Below are 20,051 nucleotides of genomic sequence, written 5' to 3' on the forward strand. Positions count from 1 at the left end.
GAGTTTTTCCAGTTTAAAAAAAAAAGAAAAAATAAGGCTCCAGTTTTACAACTTGTTAGAATGTAAATGTTTTGTACAAAATTGTCAACAGAAGATGGCTAAATGGCAGTATATTTTTTTTATTGGGGGTAATTAAAAAAGGGAACAATTTCAGCACCCCATTCTGCTGCGTGAACTCATTTCTTTTCATGTCGATTAAATATGTACGTCGTTGGTTATCGACTTTTATGACAATCCCGCAGATTGTCTTTCCTCCACTCTGTAAGACCTGGAAAACACAATCGTTATATTAACATTCACCGTAACTACCTCCAAAAAGAAAAACAAACTGCTTTTTTTTTTTTTTTTTTTTTTGCTAGCAGTTAAGACTTATGATTTGGATCATTTAATCATCACAAACGGCTTAGTCAGCATTCTGTAGGCCGCTTGTAGACCAAAGTGATTGATTGTGCGTAATATGTCATCCAGTGGTGTCATATGAATTACGGAGGTGGTTAACGGCATGACATACAGAATTGGCTAGCGAGCCTTCATGCATATTGACACTGTATTTTGGTACCCCCCCCCCAAAAAAAAATCTGTTTTACACAAACAGCACATTTTTGCATTCTTAGTATGGAAATCAAAATTGCCAAAGTTCTTACTTTGATGACCTCTTGCGACACTTGGGAAGCCGACAGACCTTGCCACCTACGCAGCAGCGTTAAAAAAAGCTTTAACTTCATCTCGGCAATTTCAAGAAATTACAGATCAAGATAGTCTTACAGCCGATGACCATGAGGCCGATCAGGAAGAGAACTGCGGCGATGGACAGTCCGGTCACTTGCAGGGACCAGTAATCTAAAGATAAGAAAAGAAAATGATAAAGTGACAATCATCACTGAAAAAACAAATGTTTTAAAGTGTATTTTAGGATATTATTTCGCAGTTTTAGCATTGGGTTTTGCCCAGATGGAGTCACGCACCGGGAAGGAGAGAAATGAAGATTAGCCGAAGTAAAACAGAATATATGTGCTTGAATGAGAGGGGTGGAGGGGGGAGAGTGAGGCTACAGGGAGAAGAGATGGCGAGGGTGGACGACTTCAAATACTTGGGGTCAACAATCTAGAGCAACGGTGAATGTGGTAAGGAAGTGAAGAAACGGGTCCAAGCGGGGTGGAACAGTTGGCGGAAGGTGTCTGGTGTTCTATGTGACAGAAGAGTCTCCGCTAGGATGAAGGGCAAAGTTTATAAAGCAGTGGTGAGACCGGCCATGATGGACGGATAAGAGACGGTGGCGCTGAAGAAACAACAGGAAGCAGAACTGGAGGTAGCAGAAAGAAGATGTTGAGGTTCTCGGTTGGGTAGGATTAGAAATGAGCTCAAAAGAGGGACGGCCAAAGTTGGATCTTTTGGAGACAAAGTTAGAGAGAGCAGACTTGGATAGTTTTGACATGTCCAGAGGCGAGAGAGTGAGTATATCGGTAGAAGGGTGCTGAGGATGCAGCTGCCAGGCAAATGAGCGAGAGGAAGACCAAAGAGAAGGTTGACGGATGCTGTGAGAGAGGCCATGAAGACTGTTGGGGTTAGAGAGGAAGATGAACGAGATAGGCTTAGATGGAAAAAGATGAGACGCTGTGGCGACCCCTAACGGGACAAGCCGAAAGGAAAAGAAGAAGTAATGCGTTTTTGCCAATTCATCCAATGTCAATCTAATAACTAGAACGCTTGTCTTCTGCTGCTGAGGTTTTTTTTTTTCCGCTTACCAAACGTAATTTTCCCTGCGTCTTTGGGAGCACTTTGAAAATGTGGAGTGCTGTTTATTCATCCGTCTTCAAAGCGCTTCACGCACGCCAGGAGGACGCCAGTTTGTTCCTTCTGTCTTTCTGTTTGGAGGTGATAGCAGTCTTGTATTTTCTCTCAGTCCAGTAATATCGTTGAAGTACGCCCTCTAAGTTACACTCTTTGGTTTTTTTTTCGATCTTTAGTCCTGTGAGTTTTGCCGTCGTCCTAGCGACCACCCATGCTCTGTCTTTTCATCTCCCTAAGCCATGTGTGTTCCTCGTCTTTGTTTTTAGCAGTGGTGCTTTTGATTCATTTTTGCACCCGAGTCTTCATTTAGTGACAGCTTCTTTTTTCATTTTGTGGTTTTATTTTTTTACTTTAAAAAGTATACTCAGTTACCGTAATTTCCAGCCTATAACGCTTTCAACCGTCCGGGTTATGCGGTGATGCGGCTTATTTGTGCATTTTTTTTCTTGCGGCCGCAAGGGCGCACTTGAGCGGAAAAGGAAAGTGAGACCGGTGAAATATATGTGCCGAGCTAGTGACTTTTACCGGTCCGGCCCTGTTAAACGCTGCCCTAGCGTGTAACTGCCGTGTTTCAGTGATTTTTACCGGTATGTTGTTTTGTTTTGTTTTAACTGGCCCTATTAGCGCGGCGTTACCGTTACTGCGGCGCTAGCATTAGCGTTAGGATTAAACTCTCTGTGTACTTACTGTCTTTGTAAATATTTCGTGTTTCAATGTGGGCACTTGTGGCTTTTACACAGCTGCGGCGTATGTATGTACCAAATGGTATTTGCTTTACAAATGTACTAGGTGAGGCTTATAACCAGGTGGGCTCTGTAGGCCGGGAATTACGGTACTTAGATCAGAACAAAGCTATTATTTGTTGTTTACTTTTGAGGTCTGACTTGTCGCACACTATGACAAAGGATGAGCTGCAGCCTATCCCAGTTTACTGGGAGAAAGGTGGGATACACCCTGGTCTGGTTGCCAGCCATCGGGAATTCATTCACTTGACATTCATTTAATTGTGCAAGATTGTTTTGAAATTGTGGTTGCATGTTGGTTTTTTTTTATTTCTAACAAATCTTAACATCCCTAATTCAGTCTGGTATTTCTTTCATAACGAGTGTAGCAAAAAAGTTAAAGGAAAAACAAAACAAATTTACTCTCTTGATTCTCGCTTGACTGGTGACCGAGCAAACCCCAGAATTTTATTATCTTATAAAACCAGACTTTTCCCTTCAGATTTCCATCAAATGGCAAATTGTGTGACCTCATCGGATTTTAACTATATTACGTATCAAATGATAGCAGGCCACATACCTATAGCTAAACAAAAATTAACACCTAGGATAAACTTAGTCTTCTGTGAACCGAGCGTACGGGTTTTTGAAATAACGGAGGAAGCTGGAGTACCTGGAGAAAACCCACGCCAGCTCGAGGAGAAAAATGCACACTCCACAAAGGAGAACCGACTCAATAATTTCTTACCGTATGTGAAATCTCGATCCCAACTCGGATCTACGACAAAGCAAAAAATAAATCAAAATAAAAAACACACAATCTGCGGAGCCGGTTGGAGGTGACTCGTCTCGTAACCCGGCTGACAGGTGATGACTGAGTATCACAAACATCTCCTCTCGCAAAAGCAACAATCGAGCATTAATCTGCCGGCAAGACAGGAAGTGAGGTGTTCTTTTCCTCCAGTCTGCCGTGAGTTTTTGTCTGGAAGGCTGGAAATAGCGAGATTGTCAGCCTGCCATAAGATAACAACAACAAAAAATGTAGACACCCGGGGGGCATCTAATGTGATGGTGGAGTAGGAAAATGTTTGGTTACCCCAGGCAGGAGGAGGTTGATGGGTCCCATCTTTGGTGGTTTTCTTCATGGTGGTTGGGGCAGATGTCAAATCGGCTGTCGGGGGAAGCCAATCAATACAGTTTCCTTTCTTTGTGATTCAACAACAATAAATGCTATTAATATATCTATTATGAGATATCCTACATTTTTGGGACTAAATACAGGGAGTCCTCGGGTTAAGACGGTCTCGGCCCAAGAGGTTTCGACTTTACAACGCCCGTCCCCCGTCCGCCATTTTGTCTGGCTAATCCTTGTCCGTGTTTGTGCGTTGGGAGTATCTTTGCATTTTTCTCCCTCCTTTTGAGACATTATCGCCCCAAAGAACAAAGCTGCGTCTTTTAGTAATGCTTCTGCGGTCAAGATAAAATCCATGACCATGGAAACGGAGCTCAAGATCATAAAAAGATTGGAGAAAGGAGAGACACCGACACCGCCAAGGCTTCGGTCGGTCGACCCTGGTGACAATTATTAAAGGCAAAACCTGTATTTTCGCGCATGTGAAGGGTTCCGTTCCCATGTCGGACACAATGATCACAAAACAAGGTTCTTTGATACTTGTCGAGATGGAGGGGATTGAGGACCAGGTTCCTTCGCAATAGCTAAGCACAGTCTCCCCTTCTTCTTCCCCATCCACCTCTTCAACATCTTGTTTATTTCAATGTATTTGTCTTTTTATACAAAGTATCTTGATGTAAATTCTGTCATAAATGTTGGAATCTGACTGAAGTCGAAATTCGAGTTAAGTCGCTACTATAGGAACGGATCTAAGTCGTAGACTGAGGACTCCCTGTCGTCGAATCTCACTTACGTTCCATTGTTGTTCTTGAATGACGTAATTAATCGGAATTACACATACACGCTTGTCCTGTTATTAGATCTACAATATTTGAGAGAAACTCAGCGGCCCCACCAGACGGGCACTCCAAACGCGTCAGCAAGCTCCAGGGTGGAGACTATTACCTGGTGTGGATGCCAGCTGTGTTGCGCTCTCTGTTGTCCCCTCACTGGAAACTACAGCAACGCAAATATTCACACAGGTACAATAAGAACAATCAATAAATAGATGTGTGTTGTTTTTCGGACAAATCTTAGCGTCTCACATTGCATCGAAAAACCCATCGAGGTGCTCGCTTCTGGTGTGGTGGTGCTCAAATTCACGGGATTGAGGGTGACGATGCTTCGGTTTACGGTGAGCACGAAAACATCGGCGGCACTGCTGAGCATCTGTCCTTCACCTGTTGTGTACCAAGTTAGTTACAATGAATCGGAAATCCCACGTCATCAAACGACGGGAGGTAAGTCAACATACCAGTCGTCGGAGTTAAAGGTTCAAGTGTGGTAGCCCTCGACACTGCGGAAAGAGATTTATTAGCAGTTGCAGCGGTAAACATTTGATCGCAGATTCCCACTGTAGCGAACTTTTTAGGAAAAACAAAGCACGGCGCTGTGACCCGCCTGAGATCCACTGGACAATGATTCTGGCCATGGAGGGTGGAGAGGCCTCACAGTATGTCCAAGTAATAGTCTTGTGAGTGGGGTGTGGTCACACCACACAGACGTGGCTCTCATGAAAGCTCCAGCGAGCACAGAGCCGGATTGTTGTGTGTTGCTCAAAGGACAGGAAGGCCTTTGTTTAGCCACCCGGCCTTTCGGCACCTTCCAATTATCACTGATGCTCTTTCAAAAAAAAAAAACTTTCTCAGGCTAAAGCTGCGGTGTCGAGCACTTTGCATGATCTGCGACCATCTTAATTGAATGCTTCGCTAAGCCGCTTCCCTTGAAAGTCTGAGTGGCCAATCGCAGCGCATGTCAGGCCCGTATCATCTGAGTCATATTTACAAATCCATCCAGCCATTTTCTTTGCCACCTATCCTCACAAGGGTCGTGGGGAGTGCTGGAGCCTATCCCAGCTGTCAACAGGCAGGAGGCGGGGTACAGCCTGAACTGGTTGCCGGCCAATCGCAGGGCACATGAAGACAAGACAACAGTCGCACTCATAATCACACCTAGGGGCAGTTTAGAGGAGAGAACGTGCAAAATCCACACAGGCGGGGCCGGGATTGAACCCGGGTCCTCAGAACTGGGAGGCCAACGCTTTACCAGCTGATTCACCCTGCCGCCTAATATTTAGAAATAATATAGAAAATCATGCAACTTACCATTTAACAATGCTGACAGCCAAAAGACAAGGGAAGACAGGTAGATCTAAAATAGATCAATTTAAAAAAATGCTTTTCAGTGATGTTAAAATGAAAAAAAAACCCTTAGCACGATAATAACTCTATATATACATATTCACAACGCGGGACTGGTTCCCATCCAGTCAAAGAACACGTTAGAAACAGATGCTCAGTAAGATGCTTTCATGTTCGTCCTTTTTCCACAGAGCACTAGTGTCAAACTCAAGGCCCGGGGGCCAGATCCGGGCCGCCAGATGATTTTATGTGGCCCGCCAAGGTAAATTCACACGTGTTAACCTCCATGATTTTTGTTCAAATCTGGACCAACATTCTAAATTCCCATCTCATTAATGATCACAGTGAGGTATTGTAACCATTTTTTGTTTTCCCGAACAACAATACTTGAAAAATACATTCCCCCTGATTTCTGATTCCAAACCTAGTTCATAAATTCCTTGTGGAAATACGATGAGGCGGTCAAAGATTTTTATGGTTTCACAGTCATCACGGCCCGATGAGGGAAACCAATGTGGCCCGCGACAAAAACGAGTTTGACACCCCTGTCATAGAGGATAATTAATACACGTCTTTGAGTATTCTTATCTGTCTAAATGTGTTGATCCAGCATTTGTTTTCAAATATTCATTGCTTAAAGGGTTCCGAAACAGCAACTATCGATGCTAACTGTTAGCATGTCAAAGGCATTTTTCATAACTACGTTGGTATTAAACCAGTGGGATGTTGTTTGCGTGTTTTAAATACACAAACCTGTACTTGTCTTGTACTTCAAGGAGTCTCAATGAAAATCACGTGATTTTTATGACGTAGGCGCATTCCCTCTGTTCATGTAATATTTCGCAAACATAAACCGCAATGTGCAGTCGTTACCACCGTGGGACAGACTTTTTTATCATTTGGACCAAAAAAATTGCAGGCTTTTAAGGAGAACGAAATATTTTCATTCGATTTTCAGTAGAACTTTAAGCTGCATCCCATCTCAACAGAAACCTCAAGAAACACGATTCTTCAAGTACTTCATTCCCAAATGGAAAAAATTTGAAATAACTTGTGCCATGAAATGATGTTCATATTGGCTTAGGTTAGTTCCGACTTATTTTATACTATTATTTAACACTTATTTTATTTATCATTACTTAAAACATGAATTAAAACATCCCGAGACCGATTAAATGTTTGTTAGTGACAGTCTGAAACAAATCATTTCTGTTTCTATTAATTCCAATGGAAAAATTACGTCAGCGGTTCCACAGCAAAGTAATTAGTTTCTCTTTTGCAGTGCTTTTGACGGCTGGTTTTCAGTACACTCCCGTCATCTAATTTTGCCATTTTCTTAAAATATCTCGGCCTCGTGGCGTGTAATCAACTAAGTCATGATTGACGGTTGCTATAGTTACGGCACGAAGGGGGACAGAGGATACGAGCGCAATTAATCACCGACGATTCACAGTTTTTACATTTGTAAACAAAGGCAGAGGAATCGTGTGTACACGGCAAGGCGAAATGGGGCTCGCGCGAATAAAGCGGGCGCTGTTCCTCCAAAGGGCGTCTTTGACAATGCCGACAGGAAGTGTGCATTGCGGTCGACAGCACATTTGGCGCCTCTCCTTCCTCTTTGAAGCAACACCCCCCACACACACACTTCTGTCGCGACGTGGCACGCTACCCGCTCTTCAAATGTCATTGTTTTTGTAGCCGCGCACATCGTGGCAAACGCTTTTCTTTCGCTCTCCCGAAGGAAAAAAAGGCTGGGAATTGTGCTCACAATCCTCACACACCGGTCTGAGACAAACTTTGTATCTGTCAAACCTCAGCACGTGATTCAAGTGTGGACCGGTCGCCAATGAAAATGTGGAATTGGACAACGTGTCAATGTCGGATGTGAGATAACGGACAGCCTTCACTCGCTGACGTTCTGCAGTCTGGATTTTCCTCCCCTGTAAATGAACCAAACCCGCTCTAGCAGGTCCCCTCCACCGTGTGCATGTGGACACAGGAGGAAGTAAAAAGTAGGGATTGGTGGAAGTTTATTCCTTAGTGTGGCTTTAAATCCCCCATTCGCCCCAAGAGAAAATGAATCTTTGACCCATCCTGGTGGCAGCTCGGCCTTCCAGGCTCGGAAGAGTGTGACAGGTGAGCACGGAGGCTGCCACCAGCGGTGACAGCTCACATTAGCGGGTCACGCCAATCTTCCTTTCACTGCATAGCATATGTCAAAGCCGAGGCCCCATTCCCCCCCCCCCCCCCAACCCCCAACCCCCAACCCCCGGGGCCCTAAAGGCTCCCTACCCCTCATGACCGAGATGCGTGTCACATCTCCCCCGTCTGTCTGCTCGCGTCTCTCGAGCTGTCGTCCGCCATCAATCGGCGAAAGGGGCCTTTCGAATCCTCCCCCTCGGGAAGGCGGTCGGGCCTACCTTAGCGTCCATCGTGCGCCACGGCGTCAGCCTCTTCGCCCTCATCATCGACGAGGCTTCTTCTTCCTCGTTCAGCGAGGTCTCGACGAGGTAACGGTTAAGCGGCCACGCCCGCCTGTCACAACTTCCTCATCCAGACATGTCAACTCTGTCTCATTCTTTCACTCCTCCCAGTCCTCGCCACACATCCTTTGTCTTCCCCTCTGCCTCACTCTTTGTCTTTTCACTCTCGAAGTCTCAGCAACATGGATCATTGTTCCTTGAAGCTACTTCGTCGTCGTCATATGCCTTTTCTCAACACTTTCCTCAAAACAAGCCAGTGATGTAATTTTGTCATCATACCCCGAGGAAAGAGAATAACTGCAAAACTTTACTTTTGTCTCGCTGAAGTTTGCTCGTTTGAGAGGGCTGCCCTGCTTCACGCGTGTGAGCGGCTCGGCGCCGTGCCGCTAATATTTGCCGGCCGGATCGTGAGCTTGGGTTCTGTTACCGTGACAACTCAAACAGGCAACCGACTGATTGGGTACTCGCTGAGACCCCAAGCAGGAGCGAGCCCCCTGTGTGGGGGGGGAAAAAATGTGAGTTCACGCAAAAGACAATCGAATAATTTTCACTGACATAAGCAGCACTTCAACGCGCCACACACAACACCGTGTATAAGTGGCATATGGAGACATCATCACCAAGCAAAAATACCCCAAACCATGTCTTCACTGAGGCAGATATCAGGAGCCCACATTAATCCGTCCATCCGACAAAACTCAATGCAGCTCCGCTTACCTTAGACACGACAGCAGGTTATTTCTGCTTTGGACTAGCGTACTCCAGCAAATTGAAAGTTGCTATGGATCTTCACCCAGCCAAGTAGATCTCGTCAGAGGTGGGGAAAATGTAAACTCATTCAAGTTTACATCATGACCGACGTCCCGTAGGCCAAGTAATGCTATCGCTACAACGCTAGACTGTGGGAATGCCCCTCCGGGGGTTGAGGGTGCCGTGCCCTTGGGCAGAGACTTCAACAGCAAGGCACACACGCCGTGCGGCCAACTCTCCACCGCTCCGTATCAAATAGAAATGGAAAAATAACACGGGACCATCTGATGGATCTAGTGGGCCATTGTTGTAGCTGCCCCTGGCTGAGAGTCACCACTGACAGTGGATATACGTGACGGTTGTTATTGGCGATGAGATGCCAGGCTGTACTCAAGTGTGCGTGTGTGTGTGTGCATGCGTGTGTGTGTTTGTGTGCGTGCGTGTGTGTTTTACGCAAGTCAAGACAAAGGCCGCGATTCATCCGCTGTGCAGAGGAGTTTTCCGTCCTTCAGCTCGTGACTAACTCGGTTCTTTTACATAAATTAACAATTTCTTCCTGAACATGTCAGGTCAGGGATTTGGACTCATCACTGTACTTATGATGACTGAAAACTCTTATATCAGAATAAATTTTTGCTGCATGATTGACCTCCACCCTTTTTTTTTTCTAAGAATGATTTATTTTTCAGTTAATCATTGACAGTGACTGTTGCAGTTCTCAACGGCCACCTCCTACAGTCGCAGTGACAAAAATATTATTTTTGGTGATGTTATGAGGGTGTAATCTGGTTAAAAATCGCTACAGGTAAAAGTTCAGTATAATAGAGTAGCAAGTAGGTTCTAGGTTTTCTTTATGCAATGTGGTGGAATATCTGTTAAACTGTGTGTGTTAAACTTTATTTTCTGTTGGAGGGATTTTTATTTAAAAAGAAAATACTTTTGTTTGTCATTTTACTGTTGTAACCATTGTTTAAGAAGGACGCGAGTGACGAGCTAACGCTAGCGAGGCCTGCATCGGCTAGCGAGGCATGCAGCATTGGAGTACAAGCACAAAGCTTCGCAACGGATCGAACCGTCAGGACTTGGATGAGGCTGGACCGTTGGACGCAACCCTCGACGTTCGTCACTCCTGCCGCTTGAAACAAAGACATTGGGGTTTGAATTTCATTTCTTTTGCCGGCAAGGTTATATTTGTTTGGGCCCTCAAAGTAAGTAAGTCAGACTTGCTTATGTGTGCATCATGTCCCTGTTATATTGACTTTTGTGTATTTGAATATTGTGTATACATGTTTGATTTTCTCTCCTTTATTTTGTTATTAAATGCTCACACTTCTTGTTACATAACCAGGTTTTGTTATCTGACTATCTGCAAGACAGTTAAATAGTGGTGAGTTTATTTGGTGGCTTGATTATTTAAATTCAGATAATATTAACTCATGAGGGGAAATATTATTTCATAGACCTGTGGAGATGGAATAAGTGGATAAGTAAAGAGTAAAGTTGTCATACCATTGAGTTAATTTATTAATTTCCTACTTTGGAGTGAGAAAAGAACTCAGGTGGCTACCTCGTCGAAGTATTTTATACTAGAGAGGCGCTACGAGAGAATCGAGATAACACAAAAAAGTAACTTTAGAGTTGTTTTGTGGATGGCCATTTGTACAAATCTGTGTATGCCACAAAAGTGAATTGACATTTTTTTCCGTCTCTTTCCTTTTTAATTCATATTCACATACACATACAGGTAAATTCATACAAAACAACATGAATTGCAACAACCGAAACAGATGAAGGCTGGAATGGTAAACAAATGTGTCTTAATGCAAAACATGGATATGAATATACTGTTATTCCAGCGGTAAATATGCAAAGCGCATCTCTTCATTTTCCTGACAAACTTTCAGGGGTCGTTGGCTTTCCCAAACAGTCATACATTACATTTACATATATTCATTATCGCCGTCACCTTCAGTGGAGGAAGTTCAGAAAGAGCCACAGTGCGTATCACTCAAACGCTTTGTTTCATGTTGCGCCTGATCCAAAAGTGCACGGAGGTTATTGGCATAAGGTGCTTCATGCATATCTCTGCATTCCATAAATGAGGCTGACCTTTCTTGTTAGACTGAATAATGACGGATGGATACTGTAACTTCGATTCATCTTTGGGGCATCATTAAAAAGCAAAATCGGATGCTCGCTGTCATGATGATGTGGGAGGGAGTCGGTGGGTGTTCCGTGTAAGATTTGTTCGATCTTTTATGTGTGTTTGCCATCAGTTTGCTTTTGGAAAATCTTGTGCCGCCACCGACGCGCTCGTGAGGAATTGCGTCCTTGTCTGATTGCTGTCCCTAAATTCAAAATATGGACAAGCATTGGGTTACACAATGGAAAGTCAGTGAATTGTACGACTGAAATAAAAATTACAGTTTTGCTGAGGACAGAAAGTATTTTGCCAGACAAAAAAAAAAGTCTTTCACAACAATCACTGAGTTTTATTAAAATAAAATATTAGTGTTTTGAGCATAAATGTATAGCTGCATTAATATAAGCAATAAAATACACTTAAGCATATATATATATATATATATATATTTGTTTTTACAAAAAAAATATTTGTACTGGTAGAACCTGCAAACTCCACACAGGTTTGTCACACCTACACTGTGCCGCCCATGAAATTATTCAATTTCTCCAAATTGCTACAGAATTTTTTTTCATTTACTATAAATAATATCATTAATGTGTTGTGACAGGCACAACAATGAAATATTTATTCACTAAATTGTCTGTAAATTGACTTGCTGCCAACAAAATAATAGCTTTGTTTTGATCTAAGTACCGTAATTTCCGGCCGACAGAGCGCACCTGATTATAAGCCTCACCCAGTCCATTTGTAAAGGAAATACCATTCGGTACATTCATACGCCGCAGCTGTGTAAAAGCCGCAAGTGCCCACATTGCAATCCACATTGAAACACGAGATATTTAAAAAGAAAGTGGCTACACAGGGAGTTTAACGCAAGTGCCGCTGCGCTAACATTAGCGCTAACGCCGCACTCACAGGGCTGGTTAAAAAAACACACCGGTAAAAATCACGAAGACACGGCAGTTACACGGTAGCGCAGCGCAAACAGGGCCGGACCGGTAAAAGTCACTTCCTCAGCACATATATTCCACCGGTCTCACACTTACCCTTTCCGCTCAAAAATGCACAGATGAGCCGCATCACCGCATAAACCGCAGGGTTGAAAGAGTGTGAAAAATGTCACGGCTTATTGGCCGGAAATGACGGTAGGTACAAATTTCACACAGAGGAACTACACAAGATTACCATTATTTCACTACACTACACTTTTAGTGACGTTTCTTGTTTGGTGAAGATATTTTCCAATGTAAAAGATTTTCCGGATATGTAGAGCGGAGTCTGTTAAAGCCATTGTCAAATTTTACTCTTGGCATACATTTGTTTCTTCAGAATAGCGCTCAGGAAGGATGTGAAAACAGGCTCGGAGCCAAGGTTACTATTTGTTCCTCTTTTCTTTTCTTAATTGTGTTCTCTTGTATGTTAAAACCCCCTGGAGAGTCTTCGCAAGGCAGCATATCAAAATTGTGCACATGGCAGGAATGAAACGCAGACGTTGAAACAGAGTATTGAGCTGTCAAGCCTTCGGTTTCGCTCGTGACTGTCGCCGATGATGCATTTAGACTTGCCGTGCGTTCGGCGGCTGGAACTTAAACAAACGTGCGGTAACGAGACAAAATGCGCGTTGACGGTTCATGATGGAGAGCAGCGAGCCAACTGGGAAAATGTATCTGAGGCGAACGAGGGAGATTTGTCTTTTAGGGTGGCACGCAAGTTCCTGTCAGAAATGACAAGGAAAAACTATGATGGACGTGCTTTAGATAATAAAATAAAATAAACAAAAAAATCCATTGAAAACGGCTTGTTGGTTCAACAGCAATGGCAAGAAGAAAATAAGCAAAACAAAGAGATTGTTGTGGAAGAATTGGAAAAAAACCACACGTGACAACCCAGCGTCTTGTCTCGGCTGTCTGCACGTCTTTGCTTGTGTGACTGATGTGATAAATTGTGCTGGAGGGAAAAGCAGAAGAATGAAATAACTCAAATGTAATGGGCCTGCGCAGACAAACGCCAGCGCGATCGCCCGCTCTGTGCATTGTGCAACGCAAAAGCAACTAAAAAAGCCAAGAGAAAGTCAAAAAGCCTCACAAATACGAAATGACACTCACGGACCGGTTACTCGTTTCCGTGTGTTCCGGCTGATTCGGCCGGTTCAAGGCATTTACTGATGTGTCAAGTTTAACCCTAAAAGCGTGCGGTATGAATATCGATTCCAAACTGCTCCTGAAGATTGCATGCTGTGATATTGCATTTTTGAGTAGTATTGATGCTTTCTATAATTGCAGTGTGACAGTGGCGGTGTTTCATTAAATCAAATCACATTAATCAAATGAAATCCCCAATGATGGCCCGAGGTACAAAATGCACAGCCCGCCACAGCTTTAGTTCTCCAAAGTCTAAAGTGAGGCAATGCAACCCCGTGATTTCTCATAGACTGGCAACGTAGAAGTGAATCGGAGTACTGTAGTATGGTAGGTGGTCGTATCAGAGGCCGAAAAGCCGGAGGGCAGCGACAAGACACGAGCTGATAAATGCTCAGTCGATGTATCCAACTCGGATGCCAATTTCATGGAAATTGTGTGCAAAAAGGTTCCTTTCAAAAGCCACCTCCTCAAGTTCCCTCAGAGGGGACGCGAAAACATTTCAAGTGCAGCAGCAAGTCCGTCTCTGAACCACAGAGATGATATTGCGATCTGCAGTGAAAGCGGGGAGCAGGTGGAGAAACGATTGGAACGATGGAGGCACGCCCTGGAAAGGAGAGAAGTAAAACAGATTACATGTGCGTGAATGAGAGGGGCGGAGGAGGAAGAGTGAGGCTCCAGGGAGAAGAGATAGCGAGGGTGGACGACTTCAAATACTCGGGGTCAACAATCCAGAGCAACGGTGAGTGTGGTAAGGAAGCGAAGAAACGGGTCCAAGCGGGGTGGAAATAGTTGGCGGAAGGTGTCTGGTGTTCTATGTGACAGAAGAGTCCCCGCTCGGATGAAGGGCAAAGTTTATAAAACAGTGGCGAGGCCGGCCATGATGCACGGATTAGAGATGGTGGCGCTGGAGAAACAACAGGAAGCAGAGCAATGAACAATTAGAAAGATGGAGGCATGCACTGGAAAGGAGAGGAATGTAGATAAGCCGAAGTAAAACAGAATATATGTGCATGAATGAGAGGGGTGGAGGGGGAAGGGTGAGGCTACAGGGAGAAGAGATGGCGAGGGTGGACGACTTCAAATACTCGGGGTCAACAATCCAGAGCAATGGTGAGTGTGGTAAGGAAGTGAAGAAACGGGTCCAAGCGGGGTGGAAATAGTTGGCGGAAGGTGTCTGGTGTTCTATGTGACAGAAGAGTCCCCGCTAGGATGAAGGGAAAAGTTTATGAAACAGTGGTTAGGCCGGCCATGATGTACGGATTAGAGACGGTGGCGCTGAAGAAACAACAGCAAGCAGAACTGGAGGTGGCAGAAATGAAGATGTTGAGGTTCTCGCTCGGAGTGACCAGGTTGGATAGGATTAGAAATGAGCTCAAAAGAAGGACAGCCAACGTTGGATGTTTTGGAGACAATGTTCAAGAGATCAGACCTCGATGGTTTGGACATGTTCAGAGGCGAGAGAGTGAGCATATTGGTAGGAGGGTGCTGAGGATGGAGCTGCCAGGCAAAAGACCGAGTGGAAGACCAAAGAGAAGGCTGATGGATGTTGTGAGGGAAGACACGAGGGCACTTTGGGATTAGAGAGGAAGATGCAGGAGATTGGGGTAAAACGCTGTGGTGACCCCTAACTGGACAAGCCGAAAGGAAAAGAAGATTTACAAACTGGACACTCAGTTACTTTCACTTTCCATATCTAGACATGTTTCAAGTTCTTCAGGCATGAAAGCTGGGAAAGAAATCTTTGTTTTTGCGTGTGGTTACCAAGGACAACGAGTGATGCAGAAAGGGAGGGTGGAGGGGGAAGCTAATTAAAATGACTTTCCTCTCAAAATGTGATGGCGGCAATCAGACAATCGGGGAGATTTTCGGCCGTTCAGATGAAAAGAAAAGGTGGCGGCGACTTAGAATACCTTTGAAAAGCAAAAGGATTCTCAAGTACAGCGCTTGGAATTTGTTTGAACAACATTAAGGCAACGTGTGACTGTGGGGCACGGCCACCTATACTTTCTTTGCTCAAGAAACACTTTACATGGTGCTTCAGCTTGGATGTGAAAGGCTTACGCATTCCACGACCTTCTCTGAACCTATGCGGGATGTGTTGGCGTCGTACGCGTTGCTCTGACGATTACTCCGGGCGGAAGGTTTCATCTTAACCTTGAAGAAAACCGCGAGTTCTGTGGACTAATCCGACATGACACTTGCGTTATCCCGACGCAGACTTGGCCTTTTCCTTGTTATACTGTCAATGAATAAAAGATGATGATTTTAATATGAAATGTTGGACAGCGTAAGGTGAAGCTCGGTGCACATGTATATGCATTGTGTCAAAGCTTGAAAGTTTTTCAATCGAGCGCATTCGCTTGAGACAAGCAGATGAATCATTTTGTTGGACCTGTCAATCATTGCAGCTATTCATAGCGCAAGGAACCTCATTTTATAGATATCAAATTGTTCAGGGTGCCGGCGAGCGGGAGCAAAAAACAGCTAATGCAGTAATATCCAGTTTTTAAGTATAATAAGGACTTGTACAACATACCGGATATATCATTTTGATAAATGTGTGAACCTTTTTTTTTGACAAGTTTTAAAACAACACGCTCCACCGTGTCAAAACCTTTGGACAGATCGATAAAAAGTGCAGCGCGGCGTTGTTTCCAGTCAAGTGCTGCGTAAAGGTCGTCCGCCACTTTCATCGCGGCCGTGAGAGTGCTCTGCCCTTTTCTTAAATCGGATCGATCAAATATCATTGTTTTAGAAAACCACTTCAGCTGATCACTCACGAGAGATGTACATTTTATTTTTATTTTTTCGTCAGTGCAGACAAATTTCATGTCGTTCTGTAGTTGTTTCAAATACGAGGGTCACCCGACATCCAAGGCAGACATCCAAATTTGGGGAATTTCTTTAGTGACCACTGTAAGGATTTAAAAAAAAAAAAAAAAAAATATATATATATGAAAGAGGATTTCCTCTAAAATCAGCTGTTAATGTCAAGAAAAAGGGATCGATCCATCAAATCTGGAACAGCAAGTATATTAGGATGGATTTTTTTCCCCCTTGATGTTTAATTATAACGATATGGAGAAATGGGGTGGCACGGTGGTGGTGGTCACGGTTCTGAGGTCCCGAGTTCAATCTCCGACCCGCCTGTGTGGAGTTTGCATGCTCTCCCTGCGTGGGTTTCCTCCGGGCGCTCCGGTTTCCTCCCGCATCCCAAAAACATGCAACATTAATTGGACACTCTAAATAGCCCGTAGGTGTGATTGTGACTGCGGCCGTTTGTCTCGACGTGTCCTGCGATTGGCTGGCAACCAGTTCAGGGTGTACCCGGCCTCCTGCCCCTTGACAGATGGGATAGACTCCAGCACTCCGCCCGACCCTTGTGAGGGTAAGTGGCGATGAAAATGGATGGATATGGAAAAATGAGCATAATTGACTTTGTAAGGCCAAATATTTGATTCAGCTCTGATGAACTGAACTGATGAGGAACTTTTTTAGCCCACGTGTCAAATTGCTTGGCATTTTGTTGGCTGCTTACCGGTTTTGATCGGGATGTGCGCTCACAGCGCTACCATGTAGTCTCCGTTGCGGTAATAATAGAGAGAACTTTCCTGATATTAGGGAAAACAAAATAACAATGCGAGCCAGCTGAACACAAAGATGCGGGCTTGTTTTTATTTACGGATTTATTTTTGAGTCACCTTTTGCACACCCTGAACAGTAAGCTCAGTGGACTCTGCGCTCTTGTTTTGCAAAGGAACTTTTCAAAGTAGTTTTAATGTTTAAGTGCAGTCACTTTTCCAGGATTTAGCAGTGAAAACATTCATGCCGGGCTTAGTGGGGTATAGAAAATCCTCAGGAATCGACGCGCGTTTTGAATGCTAACTGCGAGTTATTGATCTGTGTTCCATCAGCGCGAACAGCTAAATGTTTCATTCGTTTATCTATCCGTCGCCCCCCCCTTGTATAAATGGCTTTTCCTCTGCAGTATAGCGTCACCCTTCAGCCACACCTTTTTCCCTCCACTCATCTGTTCACTCAGCCCTTTCTGCACCTCTGCATATTTTCTAAATTGCCTCCCGCGACCGTCATCCCTCCCCATCCCATCCTCTCCTCTCCTGCTCTTGCCGCAGCGTCGCTCTCCGAGATGTTTCTGCCTCCGTCTGATGTCGACGAGGCGTCGGAACTTGTCTCTGCTTTCAAACTTATTAGGCTGGCTGACTTTTCAACGAACGGACCTGCACGAAGATTCTCGTAACGGTCTGGATCTGGAACATTTTAACCCCAAAAAATCCACAACGGAACATTTTTATCTTGCACGTATAAATGTTTTTACCTAAAAAGCCTCATGTGGATAAGTTGCTGGGAACTTTATATTTTTAGTAAGAGAGCAGCAGAAACCTTAAAATTGAACAGAATGCCGTGAAACCTTCCCAGAATAAGATGGATCAAAATATAATATCATGCGTGATGTCAGCTAGTTTCACAAGACTTTAGATCAGTGAGCAACGAACTAATGCAGTAGTCGTAATAGTGAGGGGAGCGAGGACATCTGTGACAATCACCCAAGAACAGAAGACTGTTTGCGATAAAGGAACGCTCACGAGTTTTATCTCGACTCGACTCAACCAACTTCCAAGTCCAGCATCAACGAAGGGGTTGTGTCCTTGAGGTTCGATGCTATTCTTTTTTCATCTTTAGTCACGTCTGTCTTCTTTTAACACCTCTCGTCATGGCAACGTCTGTCACATCCCGGCGGTGCGGAGGCGGACAGAAATGCAGGACTCCCAGGCAAAGGCATAATGTTCAGTGGGTTTTATTCTTGACTGAAGAGATGCACAATTACACAGTTCAAGAAAGCAGGATCCAAACAGCGAGAAACAGGGTTCGATTACTATGAATCTAAGTAGCGGAGTAACCTGGGATGCAGTGAAGCATACTCACTAACACAAAGCAACGAACGGGCAAATGCCAGTGACAAAACTCCAACTTAAATACTTGGTTTAATCACAGTGCCTCATGCAAAACCGCTGTATCCGGTGACAGGCGTCAGAAATGACACAGCCCAGAGCAGCCCCTCCTGGTAGTGCCCAAGCCTTGCTCATGACAACTTCTCTGGGGGGGGGGGGGGGGGGGACTAGTTGTCGCAAAAGGTGGAAGAAATGAAAAACACAAATCTTTGATTATTGCTGAACCGATTGAACATCAGAGTTCCATGTGACTTCAGAGACTTGGTTTTCCACGAAGATTTTTGGTCTCCAAATTGTTTGACCTTGACGCCATTTGACTTTAGAGCTTGGACTGTACATTGGATGTTCGCCTGAGATCCAGCTCTTCCGCTTAATCCCCCGTCTTTCACACTTATTTCCTGCCACCTTTTCGATGCCCTACGGGCGGGGGGTGGGAGGAAGGCTCAGTGCTTGTAAAATTACACCTCGAAAAGACCAACATCGTCTCGCGAGCCTTGAACTTGATCGGTGTAACAGCAAGGTCACGGTGAGGTAAGAGCGAAGAAAAATAAGCTAAGAGGGGGATGACCAGAAAGCCACGGGCGAGGTGGGGGGAAAAAAGCCAGAAGAATATGAGATACGAGATATGTAAGCGAGACAGAAGTGACAGCTGAGAGGAATGAACGTGTCGCGAGGAAGCGGAGGTGGGTGGCGGCAGAGATGAGAGGGGCCGCGAGGTTGTGTGCTGACAATTGCATCATCCTTCTGAGTCACTACTTTACGTTGGCGCGTCGGGGCTTCGTCACCGAGGAAGGTAATTGCACGGCGAGCTCTCCACATCCATGGCAACCGAGATCATCTGTCACCTTCTTACTTAGCTCGCTGCGTCGCAGTCCTCCCGCGTTGGAATATTTGGAAAAATCGTTTGAGAATCGATTCAATATCGTTGAAATCCAGATGAAGCTCCAAACGCTAGGATACATTTTTTCCCCCAGCAGAACGACCGTTAGGCACTTGTGGCGTCCTTCTCAAAGTTAGCAAACGCTCCAAAGTCTTTCCATAAAGCTGTTTGATTACGGTAGGTTACAAAATACTAATAATAATAACAAGAAGTTGAAGATGTTTTTTTTTCAACTGATTGGGGACGATTTTGCTTTGCTGAATCTGAAAACAAGGTCAGTTTCTCTCGTTTGGGTCAGCTTTTTATGCTTTGCTGACTAAAAATTGAAAAAGAGACACTGGTAAAAGTAAGCACCTGTAAATTGAATGCTACATAATCATTGCTCAAAATTCAGTGCATGAACCTGCGTTTTTTTTTTTGTTTTTTTTTTAAACCTCAAAACTGGTTTGTCAAATTTTAGTTTGGAGGCCGAGTACATTTACTTTGGAAAAATATTCACATTTATTCATTATTATCCTGTTGCACCTTTTGTTGCAAATCATGAGCAGCCTGAAATCTTTTACCCCAAATTATTTCAACAGTATTGTGAATCAGTGAGCATGCACCATTCCTTTATGCACTGTTTGTATACGTATACGTTAAAATTTCAAGTTGTAGCAGTGCATACACACACAAAAAAGGTTCCAACAAAACAACCTCTTTTGAATTGAAGCACTTGAATGAAATATTGTCATATTCAAAGTCTTAAAATTTTTTTACAGAAGGTTTTTAATTTCACAGGATTGTCGGGTGAACATGGCCCAGCATTTTATATTTTTGTACTCCTGAAACTTGGTATTGTTTGTCCATCAAAAGT

The 20,051-nt window shown here is 44.2% G+C and overlaps 1 protein-coding gene across 2 annotated transcripts; it reads right to left on the reverse strand.

Moving 5' to 3' along the window:
- Positions 1-52: 52 nt before the first annotated feature.
- fxyd5 (FXYD domain containing ion transport regulator 5) lies at positions 53-8,419 on the reverse strand. 2 transcript variants are annotated; one of them, XM_061821241.1, is made up of 10 exons: positions 8,246-8,419; positions 5,790-5,835; positions 4,940-4,981; positions 4,731-4,868; positions 4,591-4,641; positions 3,610-3,684; positions 3,262-3,291; positions 766-840; positions 645-690; positions 53-268 (listed from the first exon to the last, which is right to left on the reverse strand). In XM_061821241.1, exons 1-10 carry the CDS (start codon positions 8,291-8,293, stop codon positions 226-228), a joined length of 594 nt encoding a protein of 197 aa, XP_061677225.1. In that variant the 5' UTR covers positions 8,294-8,419; the 3' UTR covers positions 53-225. The 2 variants fall into 2 exon arrangements, with proteins under 2 accessions (XP_061677225.1, XP_061677226.1); XM_061821242.1 differs by having other exon boundaries at positions 71-268; positions 4,731-4,865; positions 8,246-8,411.
- Positions 8,420-20,051: the final 11,632 nt, after the last annotated feature.

Source organism: Syngnathoides biaculeatus, chromosome 5, assembly GCF_019802595.1.
Source record: "Syngnathoides biaculeatus isolate LvHL_M chromosome 5, ASM1980259v1, whole genome shotgun sequence".
Classification (NCBI taxonomy): domain Eukaryota; kingdom Metazoa; phylum Chordata; class Actinopteri; order Syngnathiformes; family Syngnathidae; genus Syngnathoides; species Syngnathoides biaculeatus.